This window comes from Carassius auratus, chromosome 37 (genome assembly GCF_003368295.1).
Source record: "Carassius auratus strain Wakin chromosome 37, ASM336829v1, whole genome shotgun sequence".
In the NCBI taxonomy this organism is placed as follows: Eukaryota; Metazoa; Chordata; class Actinopteri; order Cypriniformes; family Cyprinidae; genus Carassius; species Carassius auratus.
In genome coordinates this window covers 11,358,084-11,385,477 of record NC_039279.1, presented here as the reverse complement: position 1 = coordinate 11,385,477, position 27,394 = coordinate 11,358,084, and the positions used below count along the sequence as shown (strand labels likewise).

The window sequence follows — 27,394 nt, the reverse complement described above, 5'->3', positions numbered from 1 at the left end:
GTCTATGAATTAACATCAGCTCTTAGCATGAACAAGCAAACAAACAACAAATAAATAAATGTGTCTGCTTGTCGTTTCCATTATTTGATGTGACACACAGCTAGCACTACAATACAAGAAAGTTTTGGGCCAGATTGATATTATATTAATTACTCTTCACAGTTAAACCACCTGTGGAATACAAATAATGTAAAGAACACATTTCCATGTTCTGTTAATATGAAAAAGGTAACTTTTGAGTTATGTAAAACTTTTTTTATTATTATTAAAATAATATTAATAACAATGTATGTTTTATTTTAGATGGAACATGAGCAGCAATCCTAATCTTTAAATTATAATATATATAAATATTTAATTTAAATAGATTGTGTAATGTATACTTATACATTCATTATCTTTTATATATTTTTTTTTTTTTTTTTGAATGAGCAGTACTGAGTAAAACTATAGTGCTGAAATCTGTAATGTAATGTAATGTAATGGACAACTTTATCAATAGTAAAGAAAGAAACACATTCATGCAAGTTTCATCATGAGAAATTTTGATTTATTTAATATGTAAGAAAAGTGTGCTATATGATTGCTTATGTATTTTCATTGTCCATTTGTGCACAAACTGCCTTTACTTCAGCACAACACCCACCTGAAATATAGATACAAAATATTACTCTTTTTGAATAAAAAAAAAGGTTTAAACTATCACAGACTGCTTGCTTACCTTGTCTGAGGCCATCTCAGGGCATCTCCAATTGTAAAGGTAATAATGCTTGTGTACATCTCCCATTCTGAACTTAAGGGGCTCCAAAAAAGACTTATTATCCATTACATCCAGAGCAGAAAACACATCAAACTTTCTCTAAACAGAAAAGCAGAGAGTAGGAGTGGTGAGACCAGAACAAATAATAAATGTAAAAGAATCACAAATATACAGGCAGTGCCATTTCCAGCCATAGGCGAGCTGAATCAGCACTTGTCATCTGATAACAGCATTTAATGGGAACAGCGTAATTCACATAGAGAGCTGAGTGGAATGGAATGAACAAAGGATTAAATAGCTACATTGCTTACTTTTATGCCAGTGATCAGGCTTTTATAGTTTGCTGTAACAAAGGGTTTTTTTAGGGTTGACTGAAATAATAATGCAATAACTGACCATTTAAATAAATTTTTCAAGCAACAACAACAAAACAATTGAATAAAAAACAGATAAATACAAAAAGTAGCCACTGATCATATCTAAACGTATCCAAATCCAAATGTAATAACATTTATTTATGTGTGATGTATGTGGGGGATTTATCGCCATTGAAAAGCACAAATAGGGATTTTGTCTAGGGCATCAAAATGGCTAGAAACAGCCCTGTCTATAGGTTAGGGTAGTTTGGATGTGACAGATGGGTAGTAAATGTCTTCATATGAGGCACAATCAATGCAGTCAGCTGTATTATGTTGATATTTCATTTGACTTACTGCTTTACAGATGATAAGGATGTCCTCCATTAGCTGCAGCAGTGGGGTGGCCTTGCTGATGCAATAAAGAACACAGGCTGCCTTCAAGCCTTTATGCACAGGGTGGTTCAGAGCCAGTGAGGGAAGTGTGTAGAAACTCACCATGTCAGTTATGGTCTCGGCCATGCTCTGCATAAAAAGTGACATTAATACAGAACATGACAGTTAGATGTCTTAATAAAATGGTAAAAAGATCAATTTCATCATACTGACCTCCACAACATATGTGTCAATCACACCATCTTTAGGCAGAAGCCAGTGCTCAATATCCTCCAGGGTCAGGGAAGGAGAAAGATGAAAAGCCTTTAGATGTTCTCTCAGAAGAGCCTGAACCACTGGCATATCCTGCAAAGTCATGGGGCGAAGGCCTGTGGTTTTTGTTGACTGTTGTTATAGATAAAGAGGAGAGAGATCATTGATGTAATTACAGACTGTGCAAAGTCCTTGAAACTTACTCTTGAATCTCAAAATTGACTCCAAACAGAAGCAATGTAATTATATCAAAGTTATTTTAATGTGTTGCAAAAATGAAAATTACTAAATAAAACGTTTCCATAAATAAATAAACAGCACGTGCTTATATATTTATATTTATTCATTAAGCAGACGCTTTTATCCAAAGTGACTTACAATTGCTACATATGTCAGAGGTCGCTCTCCTCTGGAGCAACTAGGGGTTAAGTTTCTTGCTCAGGGACACATTGATGTCTCACAGTGGATTCGGACCCGGGTGGGTGTGTGTGTGTGTGGGTGTGAAGAGTTTGGTTCCAAAACGTGATAAACGCCATAAAAAAATATTGTGTGTGTGTGTGTATGTGTGTGAAGTTTGGTTCCAAAACGTCATAAACGCCATAAAAAAATTACACCGGCGTTTCTGCCCAAATCAGAAATATATCTGGTCATAACGAAAATTACATATTTAATTTCATGCAAAATGTGATATCCGACGAGTAATTCTGTCATGGTTTCTCCCTTTCTTTTCAAACCAAGACAAATGCTAGTATCCCTTCTCTGCAGAATACAATATGTCCGCTCAACCAATCATAGTGCACCATTCCACGCACTCTAGGCAGTAATGGCTATACTTTGAATACATACCCGGCATCCTATTTTTCCTCATCTACTTTGTACTTTTCAGCAAACAAACTTAGGGCTTCACAATAAATCACATGTGATTTATTAGATGCTCGTCAGTAAAGCTGGTTCTTTGAGATCTCACAGATCTCATCAGTAAAGCAGGTTCTGTGATTAGTAGTAAATCTCCATAATGTGTTTTCAGATGAATACAAAGAGCTGTATCACTGACAAGCTACGTATGTATACACTGCATTCATAATCTCAGATGAGTCGCATTCCAGTTCAGAGGCTGTCATATGTTGATTAACCATTTTGTGCTTTCAATATTTTCAACAGTTTCAACATGAAAAATAACTCGTATATTGATTCAATGGATTTCTTGCATTTGGAAAAAAGAGTCATGGATTTATAGAATTTTGGAAAAAATAATAAAAGAAAAGAATATTATAAAATAAAATGTTATAATAAATCTTTGAATATCAAAATCTGGATTTAAAATTTTAATGTTATTATAACCTGAAGATGCTATGTGAAAGTTTTAAACAGAAAATAGTGGTTTTCATCTTGCCACTTTCTAACTTGCCACTTTTTTTGCTAAAGAAAACAATTTTTTTATCTAATTAATCAAAATGGATGGATGAGTGTGTGTGTGAGAGAGAGAGAGAGAGAGAGAGAGAGAGAGAGAGAGAGAGAGAGAATACTTAAATATTAATTTAAAATGATGCCATAACATTTTAAAACTAAACTTTGAACTTTATGACGTTGTTTTTTTAATTAAAATATTTACTATGATTGTCACGGGTTGCTACTATGAGGAGCACAGAACAAGGAGATGCAGAGTCCAATTCAAGCATACAGTCTTTAATAAGGATACAGGAAAACACATGTAGCAAAAGTAGACATGAACAATTCCAGACAAGGGAGAACAGAATGGGCTAGAACTCAAAGAGGGCAAATCACGAGGAGAAGACCAGTGAGGGGATAACTAATAAAGGGAAACACGTGGAACTAATAGAGTGAAATGGGGAACAGGAAAGACCAAATAAGGACAAACAGGAACTAAATGGGAACATACACGTGACATTACTCCCATTGACATATACTTTGCCATTACTTGACGCGAATAGAGCGTCAAATTCGCGTCTACCGCGTCTAGTTTGCCGCTTGACCATTTTGAGATCATTCGCTTCATTCGAGCGAGTAATTCGCTTCATTCGCGCGTGAAATTAACTTCACAACAGACACGAATTTGCGTCATGGGGGGGCTTCTGCCAGCTGAGTTCACGCAGCATTTTCAACCGCCATTTTTATTCGGATAATTTTCAAAATATTACTGTTATTGTGTCATGAAATGTAGTTTTAAAAGTATTCCAGGCGAGAATGTAGTTGTTTTAAACTCAAATATGCGATTTATTTATAATGACAGCGTCTATTTAAAAAATGTTTTTCGCCGATCTCGGAGATGAGCTCCATGCGAACAGCAGGAGCTCCGTCATCATGTATCCACCGAGAGCAGCCTCAACTCGGCTAGATCTTCTGACATTTGCCGCTGGCTCTGGTGTCTCTTTAGTGGTTCAAGATAAAATATAATTTGTTTGGCGTAAAATGAAACGTTTCTTATTTTTGGCCTTTATTCAATTTATCTATTAATATGTTTTTTATATATATAGGTCCTTTTTATTCCTGTCTCTATAGAAATATGAACTTATGTCATATAGCTCAGGTTGACTGCTCACATTATTAACATCAGTCGTTCCTCCTTGTTGAATGAGTGGAGAAGGGTATTCCTGCACAACCGGAGGCTGCAGGAACAAATATCCTCTATTTGGGGAAGTCGTGGCCTAATAGTTAGAGGGTTGGACTCCCAATCGAAGGGTTGTGAGTTCTAGTCTCGGGCCGGACGGAATTGTGGGTGGGGGGAGTGCATGTACAGTTCTCTCTCCACCTTCAATACCACGACTTAGGTGCCCTTGAGCAAGGCATCGAACCCCCAACTGCTCCCCGGGCGCCGCAGCACAAATGGCTGCCCACTGCTCCGGGTGTGTGCTCACAGTGTGTGTGTGTGTGTTCACTGCTCTGTGTGTGTGCATTTCGGATGGGTTAAATGCAGAGCACAAATTCTGAGTGTGGGTCACCATACTTGGCTGAATGTCACTTCACTAAACTGTTGAATGAGTGACTCCTAGCAGGCTCCTGATTGGTTAACGCGGCGCGAATTGACGCCAAAGTTCGAATTTTTCAACTCGGGCGGCAGCCACGAATTTGCATCAAACGCTAAATGCACAAAAAGCATCATTCGCGCGAAGCACCCTATTCGCGAGTCAATTCGCGTCATTCGCGCGAAATAGACACGCAAATGAGGCGAATTCGCGTCTTCCGCGCCGCGCTTAATGCCCTATTCGCGCCGCGATACCTCCAGACGCACGTAAACGCGCCTTTGCATTGACTTAACATTGAAATCATTCGCGCCAGATGCTCTATTTGCGTTTGGTGTGAACACAGCATAACAATATCATAGGGGTTGGCGCCTTGCTGTGGTGCAAGACAGGGACATAGGAAGGCCTCCAGGACTAATCAGGTAGCTCGAGAGCCATGGTGGTGCAGGCAGTTCAGGTTTCCATGGCAGAGTTGGTAGCTAAGGGGGCCATGGCGGAGCAGGCACTTTGGGTTTCCATGGCAGAGCAGGGGACTCAGGTTGTCATGGTGGATCAGGCAGTCCAGGAGGGCCATGGCAGATCAGGGTACTCAGGAGGCCATGGTGGGATCAACCAGTCCAGGAGACCATGGAGGATCAAGGGACTCAATAGGCAATGGCAGAGCAGGCAGTTCAGGTTGCCATGGCAGATCAGGCAATCCAGGAGGGCATGGGAGATAAGTAGATGCAGAAGGCCATGGCGGATCTTCCGTGACCTTAGCCAGCTCTCTGGAGGAGTAGGCATTTGAGGGCGCTCTGGTGGTGCAGTGCTGGTTAACTCTGAGGAATCAGGAGATGATGGAGGGCTGAACGGGACCAGTGTAGATGAAGGAGAACTTTCTGGAGCAGATTCTGAGGTGATGATAGGAGTGGAGAACTCTAGAGGTGAGCTAGAGGTGAACTCTATGAAGGGAAGATCCCTGCGGTCTTCTGGGGAGAACTGAGTTGCTATTTCCATAGCCATGGGGAAAAACTGGGGAAACAAAAAAACTTTCAACAAATGAAAACAAAACGGGGAGAAAAGGTGCCGCTTACTTATTTTCTTTAGGTCTGGAATTATGTCATTGGTTGCTACTGTCAGGAGCACAGCACAAGCAACAAGGAGATGCGGAGTCCAATTCAAACATAGAGTCTTTAATAATGTCCAAGGAAACAGGAAAACGCGTAGCAAAAGTAGACATGAACAATTCCAGACAAAGGAGAACAGAATGGGCTAGAACTCAAATAGGACAGATAACGAGGGGCAGACAAGTGAGGAGGACAACTAACAGTGTTGGGAGTAATGCATTACCAGTGTTGGGCAGTAGCGTCGCTACAAGCAGCGAAGCTACTCGTTTAACTACATTTCTCAGTAGCTTGGTCGTAGCTTCACTGCTTTCTGAATCAAATAGCTTTTCGGTAGCGAAGCTCTTTTTTTTTATCAAGTAGTGCGGTAGCGTCCACACAAGCTACATGTTCGCAAGCATTTCTGAAGCTCAAACTCAAATCGGGAAATACAACCGCTAAGATCGCTGATCCTGGATCAGTAGTGACGCGACGGCGCTACTTCATCTTGTTCGTGTTTATGGTGGATAGCAACCAACCATCTTTATGATGCATTACCGTCACCTTCCTTGGCCAGTCACGCAAAAAATTATTTGATGTCATGATGGCATAGGATGAGGTCGGAGAACAGTTTATCCAGAGGAGTGAGTCGCCGTGGCCGTACCTTGACAAGTACATGACCCTGACCGAGATAACAGAGAGAAAATATGTTTTCAGATGCTGCTTGTAAAAATTATCAGGGTCCCCCTTACGAAAGGAAAATATATTTACCAATATATTTCTTAAAATATATTGTGATATATTGTAATATATTATTTTCCCTTTTTATTTCTAATATTTTATATATTTGAATACATTTAATAATATATTGATGACACATATATTATATAATATATTGCAAAATATATAAATGATTGCCGCTTTCAATATATTGCAATATATTGGAAAAAATAAATATATATATAAGAATATATGCCTAATATATTACATGATATTTTCCAATATACTGCAATATATTTTTGTTTCATAAGGGCCAGCCTGGCCATTTTTTTGTACAGTTTGGAGGTCTTGCATTTTGTTCTGCAAAGGCCTACAGTATATTAAGCATGCCCATGCAACAGGTGCATACACTTCCTTGTGCGCACATTGTTAATTAAATGTATTTTGATTGTTTTTGTTGCCAAATTGATAAGGAACACAAAAAACTATTAAACTAAACAATTACAACAAGCTTAGCTTTTTACATTTCCCAGGGGGGTAGCTTCAGTGTAGTGAAGCTTCATTTACTGTAGAGTAACTGGTAGCTTAGCTCACTACATTTTCCAAGTAGCTTGCCCAACACTGCGCATTACAAAAGTAACAAATTACAGTAACATTACTTTTTGCTGTAATGCAGTAGTGTAAGGCATTACTAATACATTTTTTAAGTAATATTTCACTCTGTACATATTCAGTAACGCTTGTGCTACAACACACTTTTAGCCCAAAATGTAATTGTTCTAAGAAAAGAAAAAAAACAACAAAAAAAAAAACAGCAAGACCGCAAGACATTAACGAATGAAAAATGAAGCAAATAAGTTATATTTCCTGTTTGTGGTCAGTCAATAGCTACGTGTGTTGTCTACCTCTGATATATTTGTTTAGAGATTTTTTTTTATTCATCTCTCTTGCTGGCAGATATCTGTGTTGTGTGATGTAGTCCAGTGAAGGCATGTTTAGTGTGGGTTTTACAGGAGAGCCGCATGGATACTTGCATTGACGCGGCAGGATTTCGGCCTCTGTGCTCGAGGTCCGAGGCTATTAGCTCTGCCCGGCTCGCTGTTAGCCCCGGCTTGCACTGGCCAGTGGAAAAGCGGCTAATGGGTGAAGATAGCAGAAGACTGTACATTCACGAGATGGACGTATGTGCATCTTGTCATTTTACATTTGCATATAGCATTAGAGCTTACATATAGTCATGTTGTGTGTAGTATGAATAGACCCAAGCAATTCACAGATATTGACAGATAATCACTCTGCCCATACCATACTTTTAACAGACTTGGATTGTTTATGATTCTGGCTGTCATCCTTTCTTGCATTGTCTTGTGTCTTCACTTTGCCAATTATAAACTATATATTGTTAGTTGCCTGGATAGCCCACAGTCATTATGCTACTTCAATATGCACTCTACTTGATGTAAAATAATCTGCAGCACATTTTGTCATTTTAAAATGTTAAGTTCTACTTCTGTAATTATTTTGGTGAAAGTAACTCAAAAGTAACACAGGACTAATGTAACGCATTATAATTGTGGCACAGTAATATTGTAAGGTAACAAGTAATCTATAATGTATTGTTAGTTTGAAAGTAACTTGCATAACACTGATAACAAATAATATAAAAAAGACATATAAGAAGATAGAATAAATGTGGACAGGAACAGGAAGAAACAAGTAAGGACAAACTGTCATGAATCTGGTATATGAACTTCCATTCATTCACCACCAGAGCTCACTACATGGACTCCGGCACTACACCCACTGTTGGACTTCACCCCGGACTACAGTTCCCATCACTCATTGCATTAATTGCACACACAGCTCTGATCACACACACACATCTGATTATGCTGATTGCACAAAGCTGTTCCCTAACACACTCACTATATAAACACTCACTCAGACACCTTCAGGCTGCTGAGTATTGTATGCGCTTATCGCTAGTTAGCTGATAGCTACGCTACAAAGCCTGCTTTGGAGTTTAAAGTTTAGTCTTAGTCCTGCCTTGCCTGTTTCCCTGTGTTCTCTTCTTTGCCTGCCTGCCTTGGATTACCTCAACTGTTTGGATACTGTTTGCCCCTGCCTGGACTTCGCTTGTACCTGAATTATCCCTTGTGTCTCACCCTGCTGGATTACGTTTGCCGTGGACTGACCCTTGCTTGTTTCTCACAATGCTCTAGCCTTTCCTTCTACATGCCTGTTTGCCATCACCTGATCTATGCCCATTTCTGACCATGTCTTGTCAATAAAAGCTTTGCGTTTGGATCCTCACGCCTCCCGTCTGGTTTGCCCAGTTACAAACAGGAACATACATGTGACAATCATGAAATACATGTCATCTAAATGGAAGCTTCTTACAAACTGATCACTGAAGAATCATGCAGCAATTTTATGAATCGGCACCCATAATTCATGAAGCAAAGTAAATATATAAATACAAGCAGGTTTTCATAAATATTGTAAGGGAAAGATTTTAAAAAATGTTTTGTTTGTTTGTAAACTGGGGATCAGGGGCTATCAATAAGGAGTTTCAATCAACTCTGAGTTGAAACTTGAACTCTGAGTTGACTTACCCTAAGATGGTAAATTCTGACTTTTCGGTTTCATAACAGCTGAACTGAGTAGGCAGAACAGTAAGTTAACGAACTATTCATTTTCATAGTATGCCACAGGCAAAAGAAGCCTAAAAAAGCAGCTAAACATTAAGTATAAAAACATAACTTAATCAGGTAAAGCTTTAATCATAAAAGGTTCAAGGGTGTAGGCTACATTATTTGATAAACATTTGACATATTAAATAAATAAACATTCAGTATCTATTTCAAAGTGCAGTAGCCTTTTCCACAGTCTAATGCTATTTTCACATAATTAAATGTTCTCTAATCCAAACGATTGCATTACTTAATAAGAGTAATTAATTAACATTTTACTCCTACTCAGCCAACAGCAAGAAGGCTAGCAAAATAATGAAGAACAAATGAAGCCACAATACCAAGTATTGGAAGAATATTAAAATACAACTAGAAAAATGTATAGGAAAATCAAAAACCAAATACCAAATAAATTTAACAGCTGTGGTGGTGGTTACGGCATCGGCATATATATCTAAATACTTTTCCATCTGACATCCTTCCATTCCATGTAGCAATCAGCTTCATTTTTGATGGGTTTATGCTCAGGAAACTACACAAATATTTTCATCGAGAGTGTGACAGCATGACACACTTTCCTTAACGCTCTATATAGCAGCCTTACTAATGTAGCGATATTTGCTTTCCCCAACCTAGGGAGGCAAAATAGTGTAGTGATGGGTACTCACGTCACCAATGACATTATGATATTTGGATCATGGTTAGGAGTACATCACATAAGAAATATTGGTGGGAACTCTAACTCGTAGAACCTCTTCTGTATCACCAAAACAAGGAAGACACAAGTGTAATAAAATACATTTTAACAAAAGATAGACAAGAGTCAAAAACTACTAAATGAATACTATAAATGACATGGGAATAAAGTGCATAAGACGCATAAAATGCAAGACATTATGTTGGATGTTGCAATGTCAGAGCTATGTTATCTGGAAAGATAAACTGGTGCTACTCTGAAAGAAATAAGGTGAAGAACACTATTATGCCTCAAACAAATACATGAAAGATTTGCTATAAACTGCAATCAGCTATATAATATCTAATGTTAATTAAGAAAAATTATATACTGATAATAACTAATAATGCCAAGGTCTCTGGAAGAGGTTTGGATAAGTGATATTTACGTTCTCTGAGTGAGCAGTCCGGTAGCAGTGACTTCATCCACTGGTTGTGCTGGTAACAATGCAGTGGGGAAAAGAGCAGGAATCAGTTTCGACAGTCTTGAACGTGAAATGCTGGAGGATGCTGGTCTCCTGGAGAACCAAAGGGTCCTAAAATCTGGAACATGCAAATGCGGCCCTACAGTAGGTGCAGAAGGTCCTTAGCCTGGAACACGAAAGCAAAGGTACCTTGGGAAGAAGGTTTGCTCGCCAGAGCTTAACTTTGTTGCAGATGTCTGTGTCTTCTGCCTCTCTGGGCTAGAGTCTCAGAACTAAGTCAATCCGCTTCATCTCTCTAGGCTGGAGACTCAGGACATGCTGCATCTGTTTTTGTCTCGCAGGACAAAGACTCTAAAGTCTAAACATAGATTATCGCTTTCCTTGCAGGCTGGAGGCTCAGAATATGGTTGTATCTGTTGCTGCCTCAAAGCTGGAGATTTAGAACTTGACATATTTTATTTCCACTTCCCTCATGGGCACAAGGCTCAGATTGTTGGTAATTTGTTGCAGTCCTTTCCTTCACAGGACTCAGACTCAAGAATGGAGGTTGATCTGTTGCAGTCTCACCTTCACATGCTGGAGATTCAAAACATTTGGTGATCTGTTAGTGTCTCCTAGATGTGTCAGAGACTCAGAACCGAGGTTGATCTGCTATCGTCTCACCCATGCAGGCCGGAGACTCAGAACTTGCTCTGTTAGTGTCTTTTCCCTGACAGGACTCTGACTCAGAACCGGTGTAGCTGTTATTGCCTCTTCCCACATGGGACTCAGACTCAGTACCAGAAGTGTGTTTTGCCAAGGTACATTTATCTCTTTTCGATAAGCAGGAGATTGCAATCTGGCGCTTCTCCATTTCCATGCTGTGATTGTCTTTCCATCAGAGTTCCTTCATTCCTCCTGTGGAACTTATTTGCATAGTCCAAACACACATTCAGAAAAGTGTCACTAAAGGTTTGCAAGTGTAGTTCTCACATACCAAACCAAAACCATAATACCTTTGGCAATATTACAAACACATTAAGTCTAAATATGATTGGAAAAGATTGAACTGTCATGCATGACTTCATTTGTCCAATAACAGCTGAGTTTGTGTAAGATGTTGCACTACACGTCACTGTCACTGAGAATAATTATTTCTCTGAATACGACATGTGTGTTGTAGTTTGCATCAGTTTAAGGTTTGAGAACATAGTTATGAGTGGTTTTGGATGGAACTCTTTGTTTCACCCATTGCTGCTGTGTCCAAATGAATTAATTTTTATGGCGGTCACAGGCCAAAACCTGAGGAATAAGTCTGTTGGTGGGGGAAGGGCAGAAACTGCATTTGGACCTTAAGGAAGTCCTGTCCTTCCTGGGCTTTGTACCAATCATCTTTATTTGATGGCGTTGGACAGTATGCTTATGTTAGTCCACCAATATCCAATCAAAATGTAGCAAACCTTTGTCCACTATTGTCATCAGAGAGTGGCCCCGCCATAAACTGGGCCTTGGAATGTGCCGTCCACTACACTAATGTACTCAACATCCACGATGTTATATAAAAAACTACCATGTGATAATGGTACCGTTCAAATAAATAGGCATGTGGATAAGGCAAAAAACAAAACAAAAGAAAATTATAAATAATATTCTCCCGGTGTAAATGTAAATCCCTGTGAATTAATGAAGCCTCCTCATCTAAAAAAAAAAGTTACATGACATTCAGCCAAGCATGGTGACCCATACTCAGAATCCGTGCTCTGCTTTTAACCCATCCAAAGTGCACACACACAGCAGTGAACGCACACACAGAGCAGTGGGCAGCCATTTATGCTGTGGCGCCCAGGGAGCAGTTGGGGGTTCAGTGCCTTGCTCAAGGGCACCCAAGTCATGGTATTGAGAGAGCACTCTACATGCACTCCCCCCACCTACAATTCCTGCCAGCCCAAGACTCGAACTCACAACCCTTCGATTGCAAGTCCGACTCTCTAGCCATTTTGCCACGACTTCTCCTCGACTTCTACAGGATTCTATATAAAAGAAAATGCCTTTTTTTATGTCTGCATGATGAAAATATATGCAATGAGTGAATGTACCAGCACTGCAAAAAATGTTTTTTTATGATGTGTTTTTTTTTTATTTGTCTTGCTCTTTCCAGTCAAATATGTAAAGATTCTTAAATAAAAATAATTGTCTACCTAAGAAAAATTACATAAGGTATTTAGTCCTTTAAGTCTATTTTACTTATTTTACAAATGATCTGCCAGTTGGGTATTAAAAATGATCTTGTTTCCATTTGCATTACGATTATTGTTCTTGTTTTAAGTAAAATGCATTTAAAGCTGCAGTAGGTAACTTTTGTAAAAATATATATTTTTACATATTTGTTAAACCTGTCATTATGTCCTGACAGTAGAATATGAAACAGATAATCTGTGAAAAAATCAAGCTCCTCTGGCTCCTCCCAGTGGTCCTATTGCCATTTGCAGTTACGGACCACTCCCGGTAAAAAAAACAACCAATCAGAGCTGCGGTCCGTAACTTTGTTTGTGTGCAAAATGTAGAAAAATGTATATAATAAGCGAGTACACCACGAATCCATTTTCCTAACCGTGTTTTTAGCTTGTCCTGAATCACTAGGGTGCACCTATAATAAGTGTTTATATTCAGACTATTTTATATTGCTTCGGGGGTACCGCGGCGGAGTAACCCAGTACCTTTGTGATTCTTCATAGACATAAACAGAGAGAAGTAGTTCCGGCTACAATGTTCTTCCACAAGACGCAAGCAGCTAGAGTGTCAAAAGTTACCTACCGCAGCTTTAATTTAGATTCCAAAAAAAAAATTAAAATAAAAATATCACTAAGAAAATCTTGCCAGAGCCTCTCCACGTCTCTGCTGAACTACATGCCCTGTCGGCTCTGCCCTGTGCCCCTGAACTTTCTATTCCCTCCGGGCCTTTTTGTTTTGTTGTTGTTGTTTTTTTTTTTTTTCTGTTTCCCTCTATGGACCTGGCCCTCTCTCCCTCCCCCTGGCCCTCCGGCGAGCCACCTCCCTCCTGGTCTCCTTGTGGTTGTTGTTTTGTTTTGATGTGTTTTTAACTTCTTGTCTCTGTTTACCGCTATGGAGCTGGCCCTCCGTCTCTCCCCCATATCCTCCACCAGTCCACCTCCCTCCTGTTCTCTGTGTTCCTTGGTTTGTTTTTGTGTTCGATGGAGCATCTGGTAGCTGCTCCTTGGAGGAGGGGGTAATGTCACAATGTCTGGCGTGTACATGACGTACATCGTCTGCAGGTATAAGGCATTTTATTGCACTTTAACAAGTATTTTGAACAGCCTGCATATGTGCAATATTTTAAACGAGCCCTCACTAACTGAGTAAAATGCAACAGTTAGCTATGTTAGAATGCATCTCATTCTTGTTTCTGTGGCGGTGCGTCGAGCTCGTCATGAGGTGCATGGTCCGGAGTGCTGTTTGACTGATGCATCAGTTCAATTCAACTTTACTCCAAATTAATGAACTTACCTGTTTTCAATACTTTATATTTAACGTGTTCGTTTATGTCTAATATTAGTGTTAAACTGTTGGACTTTTGAAATCTACTATTGATTTTCACCGGTGACTGATTTAGACTGGTAACTTCTGTGCGCAGATGCGGCAGATTTGTCACAGGACGTGTGATATGACAGTTGCATTCGACTATATATGAACTAGCTTTTTTAAATGCATTATTTTTATAGTTAACGTTAGTTTATCAGTATGTTTGAAAGTATATTTTTTCGATTACTGGTGATTCCATAGGCTCTCTCTAGCGCACCTGCATGGTTTAAAACACCAAATAGTTATGCTATGACAAGAACAAAGAGTCTCTCTTGCTCTACCCATGCACAATAATATCGTGTATCGTCATTTTCACAAGATGACAATTTGAAAAGTTACCATATTGCCCTACACTACTTGACATCACTGAAACGTTCGTAGAATTTGCACTTGTTAAGGCATGAAAAACAGCCATAAAAGTAAGAAGCACTAGCGCAGTAGTAAGAGTGACAATATCCCTAGGTTAAGTTGATCTGATTTAGATTTAGTTAAATTTTTCAGACAATTGATATTGAATGTTGATGTTGCATAGTTTGATGTTAATCTTGAGTTGTTATAATAATACGTCATTATTATTATTCATGAAATTATATTATTATGCAGCGACAAGGAGCTCCCAGCACCCTGAAACAAGAACTAAGGTTACTCTACATGTCTAAGGCACGTTGGCATCGCCGAGTCACCTTGAGCAAGCGGATTGGGTTTCCCCTCAGGGAAAACCCCATGGTCTTGAGCCACCACAGTAGGGGTCTCATGTACAGCATGCCAAAAAGATCTCCCGTAAGAATCCCACACCACGTCCAGATAAGTGGTTCTCTGTACTGGAGAAAGCACACTTTTCTTGGCATTAAGTCTAAACCCCAGTTCTTTCATGTGAGTGAGGATGACATTTCGATGCCGAACCGCCATCTGCTCAGACTGAGCTAATATCAACCAATCATCGATGTGGTTGAGTATGTGGATGCCCTGGTGTCACAGTAGAACTAGAGCAACATCCACACTGGCATACCCAGATCCACAACTCCCTTTTGTAGTTGAAGTAGACACATCTATGATCTGGGAGCAGTCTTATCCCAGCATAATGGAGCCTGCGTCTATTTTGCATGCTCAAATGCCATTGGCCAGTGAACTCCCCCAGACAGGATTTTATAGGGGTTTATTATTCTCAGAGAAAGGAGGTACCCTTTAGTGTTGGCTAATGATGCAATATCTAGCTCGCTCCTCTCAGGGAACCAAGGTTATGTTAAGTAAGTGCATAAGTTCTCTCTCTCTCTCTCTCTCTCTCTCTCTCTATATATATATATATATATATATATATATATATATACATAATAAAATATAAATACCTGCTAGATGAAAACAATTAATTCATGGAAATTCATGGAAAATTTATTCATTTTCAAAATACTACAATATTTTTTTATCCACTAACCTCAGGGAGCCGATTTAGCTTGATGGCACGCTGTAGGGTCATGTTACGAGTGAGAGAAGAGAAATTCAGCTCAATCAGCTTGCGTGGGTTCAGGGACCTGTGCCAATACCTTTTAACAACCAAGGGGAGAATCAGAATTTAGTTTAAACGATACCACAAACATCAGTGGTGATATCCTTAGAGATATCCTTTTAACTTCCATCATACCTACAACTTGCAATAGGTTTTGGTAGGACCGCACTGGTGCTATAGATTGCTTGAGATATACCCTGCTGATGAACCCGCCTGGTGAGCTCCTTGATTAGGACTGGTGCCACTCTTTTTGAGCGAAGTTTTTTGTGTACACACAGGAAGTTCACCTCCACCATCTTTAGATCTCTGTAGATTATTTTTACATTTACATCAACCAAAATTGTTGAAATCATTTTAACAGATTAAGAAAATTCTGCACTTACGTGTCTAATACTTTAATGGTAGCAGGAATGGCACTTATGAATCCCACTAGTTTTTGACTTGACTTAACTCGAACTCCACAGTGCCACTGTGATTGCCATCCAGGGGGGCACAAAGTCCTACATTCCATAAAACATTAAAACAAATAAAATGGTTATAGTTAATTTGTAGATATATGTAAAGAAAAAAAAAAACAGAAACATACCAGAGCAAGAACTGTGGAGAGTAGTGCAGACGAAGTGTGTTGTCATCCTCCTCTGTGTAGTTTTCATTCAGCAAGACACACAGTTCTCTCAGCTACAATTACATATAGACAGATAAGCTAACATTAGAATGTCGGTCCGCCAAAAAAAAAAAATAAATAAAAAAAAAAAAAAATATATATATATATATATATATATATATATATATATATATATATATATATATATATATATATATATAGGATGGCAAAAACGCAGTGGCTTGCCATGAGCTTGCCAATTGTCTAGAGCATTACTGCGCTATAATGGCTAATTTCCACTGAGCTGTATAGTACAGTACAGTTCAGTACAATACGATTAGGGTAACCCTGATCAGGCTTGTGTTTCCACTTTTAATAGTACCCTTATTTGGTAGGCGTGGTGTCGGAAAGTAGCGATCGAAACAGCGACAATAAGCGCAACTTTGCCTCGTTTTGTTAAATGTAAGTTTTAATGAACAATAATAGCCATTTTAAAAGTTTATCTACAAAGTATAAGAGGCTTATATAAGAGGAAATAAAGACAAAAGCAAACAGTTCAGTCAAACATAGCTTATGCTACAGCGCTGTACTATGGTAAAGTTCAAATAAAATATATAAAGTTAAACATAACTTTGTGCTCAGCCAAAACGATATGACCAGTAACAAATAATAGATTCATAAGACCTTTAAATATAGCCAACCCAATGGCCTATAAAATGGCTTTTGTCTGTGACAAAATTCTAGAATACACAATTATATTTGTATGTGCTTGCGCACTCTGATGCAAATAAGTCCAACACTCATGGGAAGCAGAGCGGGAATGAGTGAAGGATGCTTTATCCTCTTGTATAACACAAAAGTAACATTACTGGTCGACCAATCGACGTTCTGTGGTCAGTTTAGTGAAAGTGAAAGTCTTGACATTTGCCAAGTATGGTAACCCATACTCGGAATTGGTGCTCTGCATTTAACCCATCCAAATGCACACACACACAGCATCAGTGGTGTAATGTAATAAAGTTTTAATTAAATTTATTTAATTAAAAAAATTACTTTTACTCCACTACAAAATGCTTCTGTATGCTTTTTTATATCTATATCACACAAAGAGTACCGTTTTTCTGCAGATGCATGAACACATTTAATATATTTTACACATTTAATAATAATTTTATACAAGTTAAGTAAAGCAATAAGTGACTAACATTGCTTGTTTTTGCTCAGTTTTGCTAACGAAAATAGTTCCAAACAGATTACAGCACTGCTTTGCATCTCTGGGCAATGGACGGTGTTTACTTATTGAATGAATCAGCTTTTTGAATCGGTTGAATCTCAATGATCCACTCATTAACATTCACTTGCTGTCACCTACTGGCGGTTTTAATTTTTACATTTCTGTCACCGTCTTCAACTGGTGTGCCCGTCTTCTGTGAGTGTTGTGTTTGTTTGATGCCATGTGCTTTGTTCTGTCTCTTTTCTTACCCCGCCTATCTTGTCACCTCATCGTTTTAGTTGCTACACCTGTGTTTCTCCCTTGCTCCCGGACTCATTTACCTTCACTCCGCACACCTGTCTCTCAATCACACACACAGCTGTTGCTCATTGTCATGTTCTATATATTCTCATCTCACACCGACTCGGTCTGGCAGTATTAATCATTGTTTGTGTATGCTGTGGTTTTGTGTCTTCATGTCAGCTGCATCCGCGCTTGTTCCTGGTGATTTTGTTTTTGCCGTGTTGGCCTTTTTGTTCCTGTTTATAATTAAAGGATAATTTCCCTGAATTTGGACCCAGACCCTGTTTCTACCGCGCTGTGACAATTTAGACTTTTTTTGTTTTTCATGTTTTAGATTATTTCAAATTTCAGTTTTCAATATTTTATGTAAAAAAACTAAACATTAAGCCTTTTTATACATCCGTATCTGTAGTTTTAAAGGATTCCTTGTCTCTTCTTTGATACATAAACTGTGTAAATACTTGCTATTTCAGTTGCAGATTCCAGAAATGTTTTCTTATTTTGGAATGAAAGACACTAAGTACCGGAAGAAGTGCTTCCTATTCTTGCCCAAAAATACAAAATAAAATGGAATAAATAGTCAAAACTAAACACAGTCTTGCTACTCAAGCTGTGTATGAACACACACACACACACACATGCTTCTTTTCCATTTGCATTTTCTTGTACTTTTATTTTCTATACTTAAGTACGTTTAAGATTTTAAAAAATACTTTTTGTAGTTAAGTACAATAAATATCACATAATTTAAGATTTTTGCTCAAGTAATATTCTAAACGGTGACTTCATCTTCAGACTACCAAAGTCATTTTCTGGTAAGATATCTGTACTTTCACTTGAGTATGACTTTCAGGTACTTTATACACCACTGCGTAGTAGTAAGAAATGAACACATTGTGAACACAAACCCAGAGCAGTGGGCAGCTTTATATCCAGTGCCTGGGGAGCAACTGGGGGTTAATGCCTTGCTCAAGAGCACTTCAGTTATTGGTTCATTCATCAATCACACTGTTCATTCATTCCCTCCCCCACCTACAACTCCCACCAGCACCGAGACTCAAACCTGCAACCTTCAGGTTACAAGTCTAACTCTTAGGCCACAGCTGCCCCACCCTTTTGGTACCCTTTGCTGTGCTAGGTACCCCAATGGAAGGGATACCAAAAAAGGTTTTCGATTTTTTGGTACCATTCACAACTTCTGCCAATGGAAACAGAAATAATTGTGCACCGTACCGTACCGAACCATACTGCTCAGTAAAAATGAGCCAGAACAGAAAATCTACAATCATAAAAAAAAATAAAAACCACTAGTCCTACTACGATGTAGTGGTGCCATTTTTCACCTGCAACTACAAAATTAGTTTTTGTACAAACTTTGTTATTTAATAATGCAATAAGATTGTTTTATTATTATTATTATTTGCTATGTTAAATATGTAGTTCTTGATGTTGAACATTCAAGTAGCATTCCAAACTGATGGGCGGAAACAAAAATAAATTCAATGCACACGCACAGGTCGCACATGCCCATTGATTTATTTTTTTATTATTGCAGTAATCAGATATTCCATAAGTACTTTAAGTATAACTTTAAGTATGCACAGTTTTAAAAAATTGGGTGGTGCACAGGGGCATAGCCATCTTTTCAGTAGTGAAGGGGACAGAAATGACATACTGTATACACACACACACACACACACACACACACACACAGGCGAGCTATAATGACTTTCACCTTGATATTTTAGCGTGGATGTATACCTAGCTGAATTTCACTGTAGGGGGCGAGAACGAGTCTTCGAACCTCTGTGTATGCCCACTGTGAAATTACCACATGAAACGTGACGTGCTAACATGGATGCAGCTGAAGCCGCCGGGTTTGCTTCAGGGATTTTTTTTTTTTTTTTTAGAAGCTTCCCAATGGAAACCTCGACAAATGCACGCCTGTTTCACACATAATCCGTCTGCAGTGTGCATGCAGTCCGTGTGCATTATGTATGTGGTTCTGAAGCAGCACAGACTCATACTCATTGTGCTTCGCACAGGACGCGTTTGCAGTCCGCTACTCGGTACGTAAACGATCGCTGCACTGGTGCAGACGCACAGCTACTGGAACAGCTACTGATGGACCGCAACCACGTGAATGCTGGAATCTGCAGATGAAGTATGTGTGAAACAGGCATAAGGTTGTTTGCACCTTGTTCAATGTGGAATTCGTTTACAGCTTTCTCATGCAGTTTGTGATGCATTTGGAAACAGGAAACAGCCTCTGGTCTAATGCACCACCTGACTTCAGAAACCCATTCTAAAAGACTTACTTTTAGTCATTATTTTATTTGGGTAGCACACATATTCTGAATGCCTTTGGCAGAATTCAAATGAGCCATTTTAATCTAGATTAATTCCAAGATTACAGTTAGATTAATCTAGATTAAAAAAAAAAAAAAAAAAAATATGCCCACCCCTAATATATATATATATATATATATATATATATATATATATATATATATATATATATATATATATATATATATATATATATATATATATATATTAGGGGTGTAACGATACGCGTATTCGTATTGAACCGTTCGGTACGACGCTTTCGGTTCGGTACGCGGTACGCATTATGTATACCGAACGGTTCGTTGGAGTAATTAATTATATTTGAAAAAAAAAAAAAGAGAGAGAAAGAAATATAATGATATGCGTTCAACAAGGTAGCCCAATAACCCAAACAACGTAACAGGCAACGCCCCTGACACTCCCGAAGAAGAAAAAAACACCATCTTATATGTTTATGTTAGGCTACTCAGCAGGCGCTCGCTCACTCAGTACGCGCTGAAGGCTCGTTGCAAAATAGCCAATGCGTTTAACAGACTAGAAATGAGAAGATCCTCCAATAACCAACTGGTCTGGTGTTTGGGTGCACTTTGGATTCCCTTTAAGCTATAATGGTGATGGCAAGAGAGTGGTGGATAAAAAAACAACGGTATGTCGCATCTGCAACATGACAGGGTACACCAGCGGGATTACAAAAAAAAAAAAAAAAACAGCGGGAATATCTGGGATATATGCGTCAGTACTATCTGGGAAAAGACGAAAAAAAGGAGAAACATGCACGCAGCAAACTATCCCTGCAGCATTTACACACTATAGCTTACAGGGAATCCAACCCAAACACCAGACCTGTTGGTTATTTTAGGATCTTATATTTCTGGTCTGTTAAATGCATTAGACATTTTGCAACGAGCCTTCAGCGCGTGCTGAGTGAGCGAGCGCCTTAGGGGCCGTTCACATATCGTGCCTAAAAACGCATGGAAAACGCTAAGCGCGTCTTTCTCCTCCTTTCCAAAGCGCTCGGGCAGAAGCGCTCATGAGGCGTCTGTCTTTGCTAAGCAACAATGACGTGCTCTCTCCATGAGACGCGGAAATTTCAGCGAAGGATAAATGGATTTGCAGCTCTAAAAATCGCTTGCAGTAGCTCTGCTACTGAATTTATTTCAAAATTGCAATCCATATACAACTATGATCAGCTGTTCCTTCATCTTGGCTGAGCTCTCAACGTTGTTACGGGAAAGGATGAAGCTGATTGGTTGGTTCTTGTCACATGACCCGCGGTGCGCTTGCGGCATTCTGAAAAGTTGAGATGTTTTTACATTTTGCTGTATCTAAAACGTATCGAACCGAACCGAACCGAACCGTGACATCAGTGTATCGTATCGAACCGAACCGTGAATTTTGTGAACCGTTACACCCCTAATATATATATATATATATAGCCTACTAGTCAACAGTTGACCACAGTTGAACAGTAAGATTTTTTATGTTTTTAAAGTAGTCTTTTCTGCTCAGCAAGCCTGCATTTATTTGATCTGAAGTACAGCAAAAGCAGTAAACTTGTGAAATATTTTTACTATTTAAAATAATTTTATATTTGAATATATTTTAAAATGTAATTTATTCCTGTAATCAAAGGTGAATTTTCAGCATCATTACTCCAGTCTACAGTGTCACATCCATCAAAAATCATTCTAATATACTGATTTTCTGATTATCAATATTTAAAACAGATAAACACATTTTTTTTCAGTATTCTTTAATGACCTGCGAATTCGCATCAAGTGAAGACGTAGGACCAGTAGAAGATCTATACGTCACTGCGTGACCTCTCTGTACAGAAATTTTAAAATTAAGGAAGCGCTAATTTTTATTGCTTAGTGTGTATATATTTATATATAGTGAGAGAGACAGAGAATACAATATAAGGGGGTTGGCACTTCCCCCACATAATCTACGCCACTGCTGTAATTAGTATGAACACTATGATAGGATGTGTAGTTATGCATCTCTTAGCTCTGTATCATGATGTTTCTGTTTGCACTTTGATTTGAGTATTGAGAGAGTAGCCTACTTTGAATATGGTTGTACTTAAGAAATTATTATTATTATTTTAATGATGAATTTGTGAAAAAATGTTCAGATAGGAGGTCAAAAATGTTAAACTCGTAGCCTGCAATTACTATTATAGGTCTGAAGAGGCTCATAAAATAATACAAAAGAGAAGACAGTTCTATATTTGCGGCAAAATATTTTAAAGTGCTTGAGAATTGTCTGTTATTCATACTCAAAAAGCAGAACTGAGATGAATCTTTATTGCAAGATTTCAAATGCACTTGCAGACTATTTTTACAGACTAATGTCATTTTCATAACCAGGTGATTTTGCTTAAAGCATTAATCTCACTAAATGTTGATACATTTCTCTTAAGCAATCGTTAAACTTTAATTTAAAATGTTAAACTCTTTGGCTTTAAAGGTTTGCTTAAATGGGTTGTTGACATGACAAAAAAATATTGTCATTTAAAATGAATTAGTCTTACATGGACCCATTGTTATAAAAACTGCTTTGTTATTAGATTTATTATTATTATTATTTTACATTTTTAAGCTAAATCTCAAACTTGTCTCAAGGAAGTTCAATAAATTGCAACTTTTATCAATTAAAAAGAAAAAGCATACAATTGTTAATAAATACCTCAGGCATAATTTTACAAGTCTCTATTTTAGTAATCTTTTAGTAATCTTTTTTTTTCTTCATCCATATACTTCTAAAAGCATACAAACTTGATACATTACGTCACTGAAAACTTTGTCCTTTTTACTTTGATTTTAATTTGTCAACTACCCAAAAATATTTTCCTATCTAAACCTTGAAAAATAAATTTACTAAGTAAAACAAACTGGTAAAACTTCACAATTAGGTGGCTGTGTAGGATGTGTACATTGGGATGGGATGTGGGTGGTTAGGGGAAACTGTAGGTATGGGAACCCTTTTTAAAACCTGCTTATGGTCCCCAAAATGCAAGGGTTGGCCCTGTTTGCAGTAAGCCACGGACAGTTATGAAATGTTGAGAGATTCAACAAAAATGTATCAATAAATAGAACAAAATAAAAAAAATTAAATAAAGACTGCAAGTGACGTCGCTAGCGGAAGCACAAGTGTCTGAGAGTGCAAGTTTGAGAATGCAAGTCTGAGAGTGCAAGTGAAAGTCTGCAGCCAGACCCTTCTCAGCATTTCAGTACAGTGAACTCATTGTCATGTTCAAGAAACCAATTTGAAATGATTCGAGCTTTGTGACATGGTGCATTATCCTGCTGGAAGTAGCCATCAGAGGATGGTTACATGGTGGTCATAAAGGGAGGGACATGGTCAGAAACAATGCTCAGGTAGGCCGTGGCATTTAAATGATGCCCAATTGGCACTAAGGGGCCTAAAGTGTGCCAAGAAAACATCCCCCACACCATTACCCCACCACCACCAGCCACACATAACGAGTGTTTATTTCAGTCACAGTTGCTCTTCTATCACCTTGAATCAGTCGGCCCATTCTCCTCTGACCTCTAGCATCAACAAGGCATTTTCGCCCACAGGACTGCAGTGTACTGGATGTTTTTCCATTTTCACACCATTCTTTTTAAACCCTAGAAATGGTTGTGCGTGAAAATCCCAGTAACTGAGCAGATTGTGAAATACTAAGACTGGCCCGTCTGGTACCAACAACCATGCCACGCTCAAAATAGCTTAAATCGCCTTTCTTTCCCATTCTGACATTCAGTTTGGAGTTCAGGAGATTGTCTTGACCAGGACAACACCCCTAAATGCATTGAAGCAACTGCCATGTGATTGGTTGATTAGATAACTGCATTAATGAGAAATTGAACAGGTGTTCCTAATAATCAATAATCATAGATTATTCATAGATCCTCTTCTGACAATTATTAATTCCTCATTGTCATTAGGATATGTCCCCAAAACCTTCAAACTGGCTGTTATTAAGCATCTAATAAAAAAAACACAACTTGACCCCAAAGAACTAGTTAATTATAGACCAATCTCGAATCTTCCTTTTCTGTCCAAGATACTAGAAAAGGTGGTATCCTCACAATTATATTCCTTCTTAGAGAAAAATGGTATATGTGAGGATTTCCAGTCAGGATTTAGACCGTATCATAGTACTGAGACTGCTCTCCTTAGAGTTACAAATGATCTGCTCTTATCATCTGATCGTTGGATCTTAGTGCTGCGTTTGACACAATTGACCACAACATTCTTTTGCATAGACTTGAACACTTTGTTGGCATCAGTGGAAGTGCATTAGCATGGTTTAAATCGTACTTATATGACCACCATCAATAATACAATAAATAATTTAATTCATCATTTTGTAGATGTAGAGTTTACTTTTTTACTTTTTTTATGTATTAAAGTTAAATCAACATCTTGTTCTGATCAAAGTGATTTGAACACACCTGATTACGCAATAAGGACTTGTCAACTCGTAAATGCTTACTTCCCAGGAAGACTTGAATGCCATTATTTTCTACCCTGAATATATTCACCTGTAACTTTCTAGTAATCTTGAATACCTTGCTTAGAACATAACACGTCTTCAAGCTATGACAGAGAAGTTCCTTTTTTGCCTTTTAAATGCTAAATTTATGAACATAGTAGCCTTATTAACATGCACTTGTTGTCAGGGATGTAAAATACTTGAACATTTTACAATTAATTATTTTTACTAAAATTATTTTTCAGTCTAAATAATTACTAGGGATTAACAATGATTTGATCATTAATTAATCTATCAATTGCAAATAATTATAAATAAATATTTAAAGAGAGAAAAAAATACTTTCTTCAGATGACCAAAATTAATTTTAAATAAATACAATTTATTTTTATTTATTGGTTATTAACATTATTAATACACTATAAAAAATGCTGGGTTGTTTCATCCCAAATTTGGGTTAAATATGGACTAACCCAGCTGCTGGGTTAAATTTTTAAACTAAATTTTTTGGATCTCCAAGAGAAAATAAGCTTAGAAATCATACAGAATGAAATGTTTTGAAAATCCAAAAATGCAGTTTTTAAAAATGCTGATGTTTTGTCTGAGGGCTATGTTTCGGGTAAGGGTTAGCATAAGGGGATAGAAAATACAATTCGTACAGACTAAAAACCATTACACCTATGGAATGTCCCCATAATGATAGGAATATGTGTATATGTGTGCTTGCTTGTGCATGTGTGTGTGTGTGTGTGTGTGTGTGTGTGCGAGTGAGAGAGAGAGAGAGAGAGAGAGAGAGTGATTGACGAAGAACTAAACTTTCATGTTTCTTAAAACACTTACTCTACGTAAGTGTTTTAAGAAACATGAAAGTTTAGTTCTTCGTCAATCATACCTTTTTAAAAAGTACCTTTAGGAATAATGTCAAATTGAAAGTTTTACTTTACAATATATTTTAAATCATAATATTTTAACCCTTGCGAGCTCCTCATTTGGCAGTCAGGTCAAATGTGACCGGACACCTGAAATGTAACTTTTTTTTCTACCTTTTTTTACTTTTGTATTTGGAAAATAGTAAATTAAATTTTCTATATATATATATATATATATATATATTTTTTTTTTTTTTTTATTAATGCAGTGTTTCAGATTAAAATATAGGCCTTTGAAGGCAGAATAGCCCCTCCTTTTGAGAGACAAAAAAAAAAGAAAAAAAAAAAAAAAAAAGAAAAAGAAAAAGAAAAACCTGTAATTTCATGGTGTAACCACTAGATGCCTGTATAGAACTATATTAAGAGGCCTGTGAATTCCATAGTTGTTTTTATACATAATTGTTTACTTTTATTAGGTTGTAAATTCAAATGCATGTTAAGGCATCCTGAAATACTACTTTGTCAAGGTTTGTATTTTTTGTTATTTTAAATGTTGATTTGAAGTGTTGTTTTTTTATTTTTATTACTACATTAAAATCTGAACATACAAAGCATTTTGTTACACAGAACATTAAAATTCTATAAAAATGAAGCTTAATCCTTCTGGGTCTGATCTGATTTTAACCTCTTATTTCAGTTTTCTGACTCAGTTCATTTGTGTGTGTCTGTGAATGTAAGTAACTGTGTGTGAGTGAATGTATCTGTTTTACACTCTTGATGTTTTAGGCTGCATTTACACTTGCAGGTCTTGATGCCCAAATCCGATTTTCTGACTATATCCGATTTTTCTGACGACCCGCTTACATCATCTTTTAAACGTGTCCCGCATCCAATTTTTGCATTTACACTATACACTGCTGAAACTACCAAACGTAGACCCGGAAAAGAAAGTTAAACAGCATGAAATACAATGGATGCAGATGCAAAGAAAACTATACAGTGTTTTGCTTTCCACAATATTTTCAAAAGTCAACAAAAAAATCAGCAAAACATTGGTCTCGTACGGCAGAGAAAAAAGAGGAGCCCTTGTTGCAGCCTAGGCGAATTTCGTGCCTATAATAAGTCATGTGATCTCAGTTGGTGGTGTCCACCTGAGTTGACGTCACTTTCATTATAGTGATATAGTAATATTTCATTAAGCCATAGCAAAAGTAGGATTTGTATGTCTATCACTGGATTTCAAGGAAATTTTTGTTCACTCTTGTACAATAAGTAATTTTGGGACTGTGTTGGTTCACAGAGACCTCTCACTCACCTGCTCTTGGTTGTCCAGGTTGAGTGTGTCCCAAATGAATTCTTGTGGCAGTGAAAAGGGCTCTTCTCGAACACTGGGCCTCTCTGATTCTATTGGTCCATGTGATGTCACTTTCTCATCTATGAAAGAATAAATGTCGTTTGTAGATATGCACACAGTTTCTACATTTTGTTTCTACCTGTGCACTGTGCATGATACCTATCTTAGGGACTGGCTGAGTATCCCAAAAGCGGTATGTGTGTCTCTGAGCCTCTTGTAGGTTCTTTGGAGGCCCATGACCAAAAGAAAACAGGTGTAGGGCTTTCTGAATCTCTTGTTGCTTCTCCTCAGAAAGAGAGTCCAGCTGGGAACAAATTAAACTGATAAGAAACAGGTAAATGTATTCATACTTCTCATAAATAATATAGCACATTAAGAATATCAGTTACCATTTCAAAAGGGTCTTGCGGCCCTTCTTTAGCCCATGTTTGGTCTTTGTGTTTCTTTGTCTTCTTCTTGCTTTCAACTCCCCTGTCTTCCTCTAAGCTCTTTTCACTGTAACAAAAAAAAAACAAAAAAAAACAATACAAATATAAATAATAAAAGACAAAAATGTAATTAATAGATAGAGGACTTACAGATTTTTCTGATCAGCCATGGAAGTGTTTTCTGTTATTAGAGCAGCAACGATGTGGTCATTCAGCTGTACAGTTTTGGGTGTTTGAGGAGTAGGAGCTTATCTTAATGTGCAGTGAGGGCAGGAGGGAGACAC

General features: G+C 37.8%; 1 protein-coding gene across 2 annotated transcripts; it reads right to left on the bottom strand.

Annotated features, from left to right (window-relative positions):
* Window positions 1–526: 526 nt before the first annotated feature.
* nmt1b (N-myristoyltransferase 1b) lies at window positions 527–27,394 on the bottom strand. Of its 2 annotated transcripts, XM_026222775.1 has the most exons (13): window positions 27,261–27,394; window positions 27,072–27,177; window positions 26,842–26,986; window positions 26,644–26,762; window positions 16,070–16,161; window positions 15,867–15,983; window positions 15,619–15,789; window positions 15,412–15,520; window positions 13,499–13,666; window positions 1,726–1,896; window positions 1,474–1,641; window positions 722–859; window positions 527–646 (listed from the first exon to the last, which is right to left on the bottom strand). In XM_026222775.1, exons 1-13 carry the CDS (start codon window positions 27,278–27,280, stop codon window positions 626–628), a joined length of 1,545 nt encoding a protein of 514 aa, XP_026078560.1. In that variant the 5' UTR covers window positions 27,281–27,394; the 3' UTR covers window positions 527–625. The 2 variants fall into 2 exon arrangements, with proteins under 2 accessions (XP_026078560.1, XP_026078561.1); XM_026222776.1 differs by lacking the exon at window positions 13,499–13,666.

Excerpts from the sequence above, each read along its gene's own strand:
- nmt1b (XM_026222775.1), bottom strand. The coding sequence starts at position 27,280 with ATGGCTGATCAGAAAAATCT. Across the intron at positions 26,987-27,071 it reads CGCAAGACCCTTTTGAAATG|CTGGACTCTCTTTCTGAGGA; the intron begins GTAACTGATATT and ends ATTTGTTCCCAG. Across the intron at positions 13,667-15,411 it reads AGCTAAATCGGCTCCCTGAG|ACGATGTACGTCATGTACAC; the intron begins GTTAGTGGATAA and ends TTATACCTGCAG.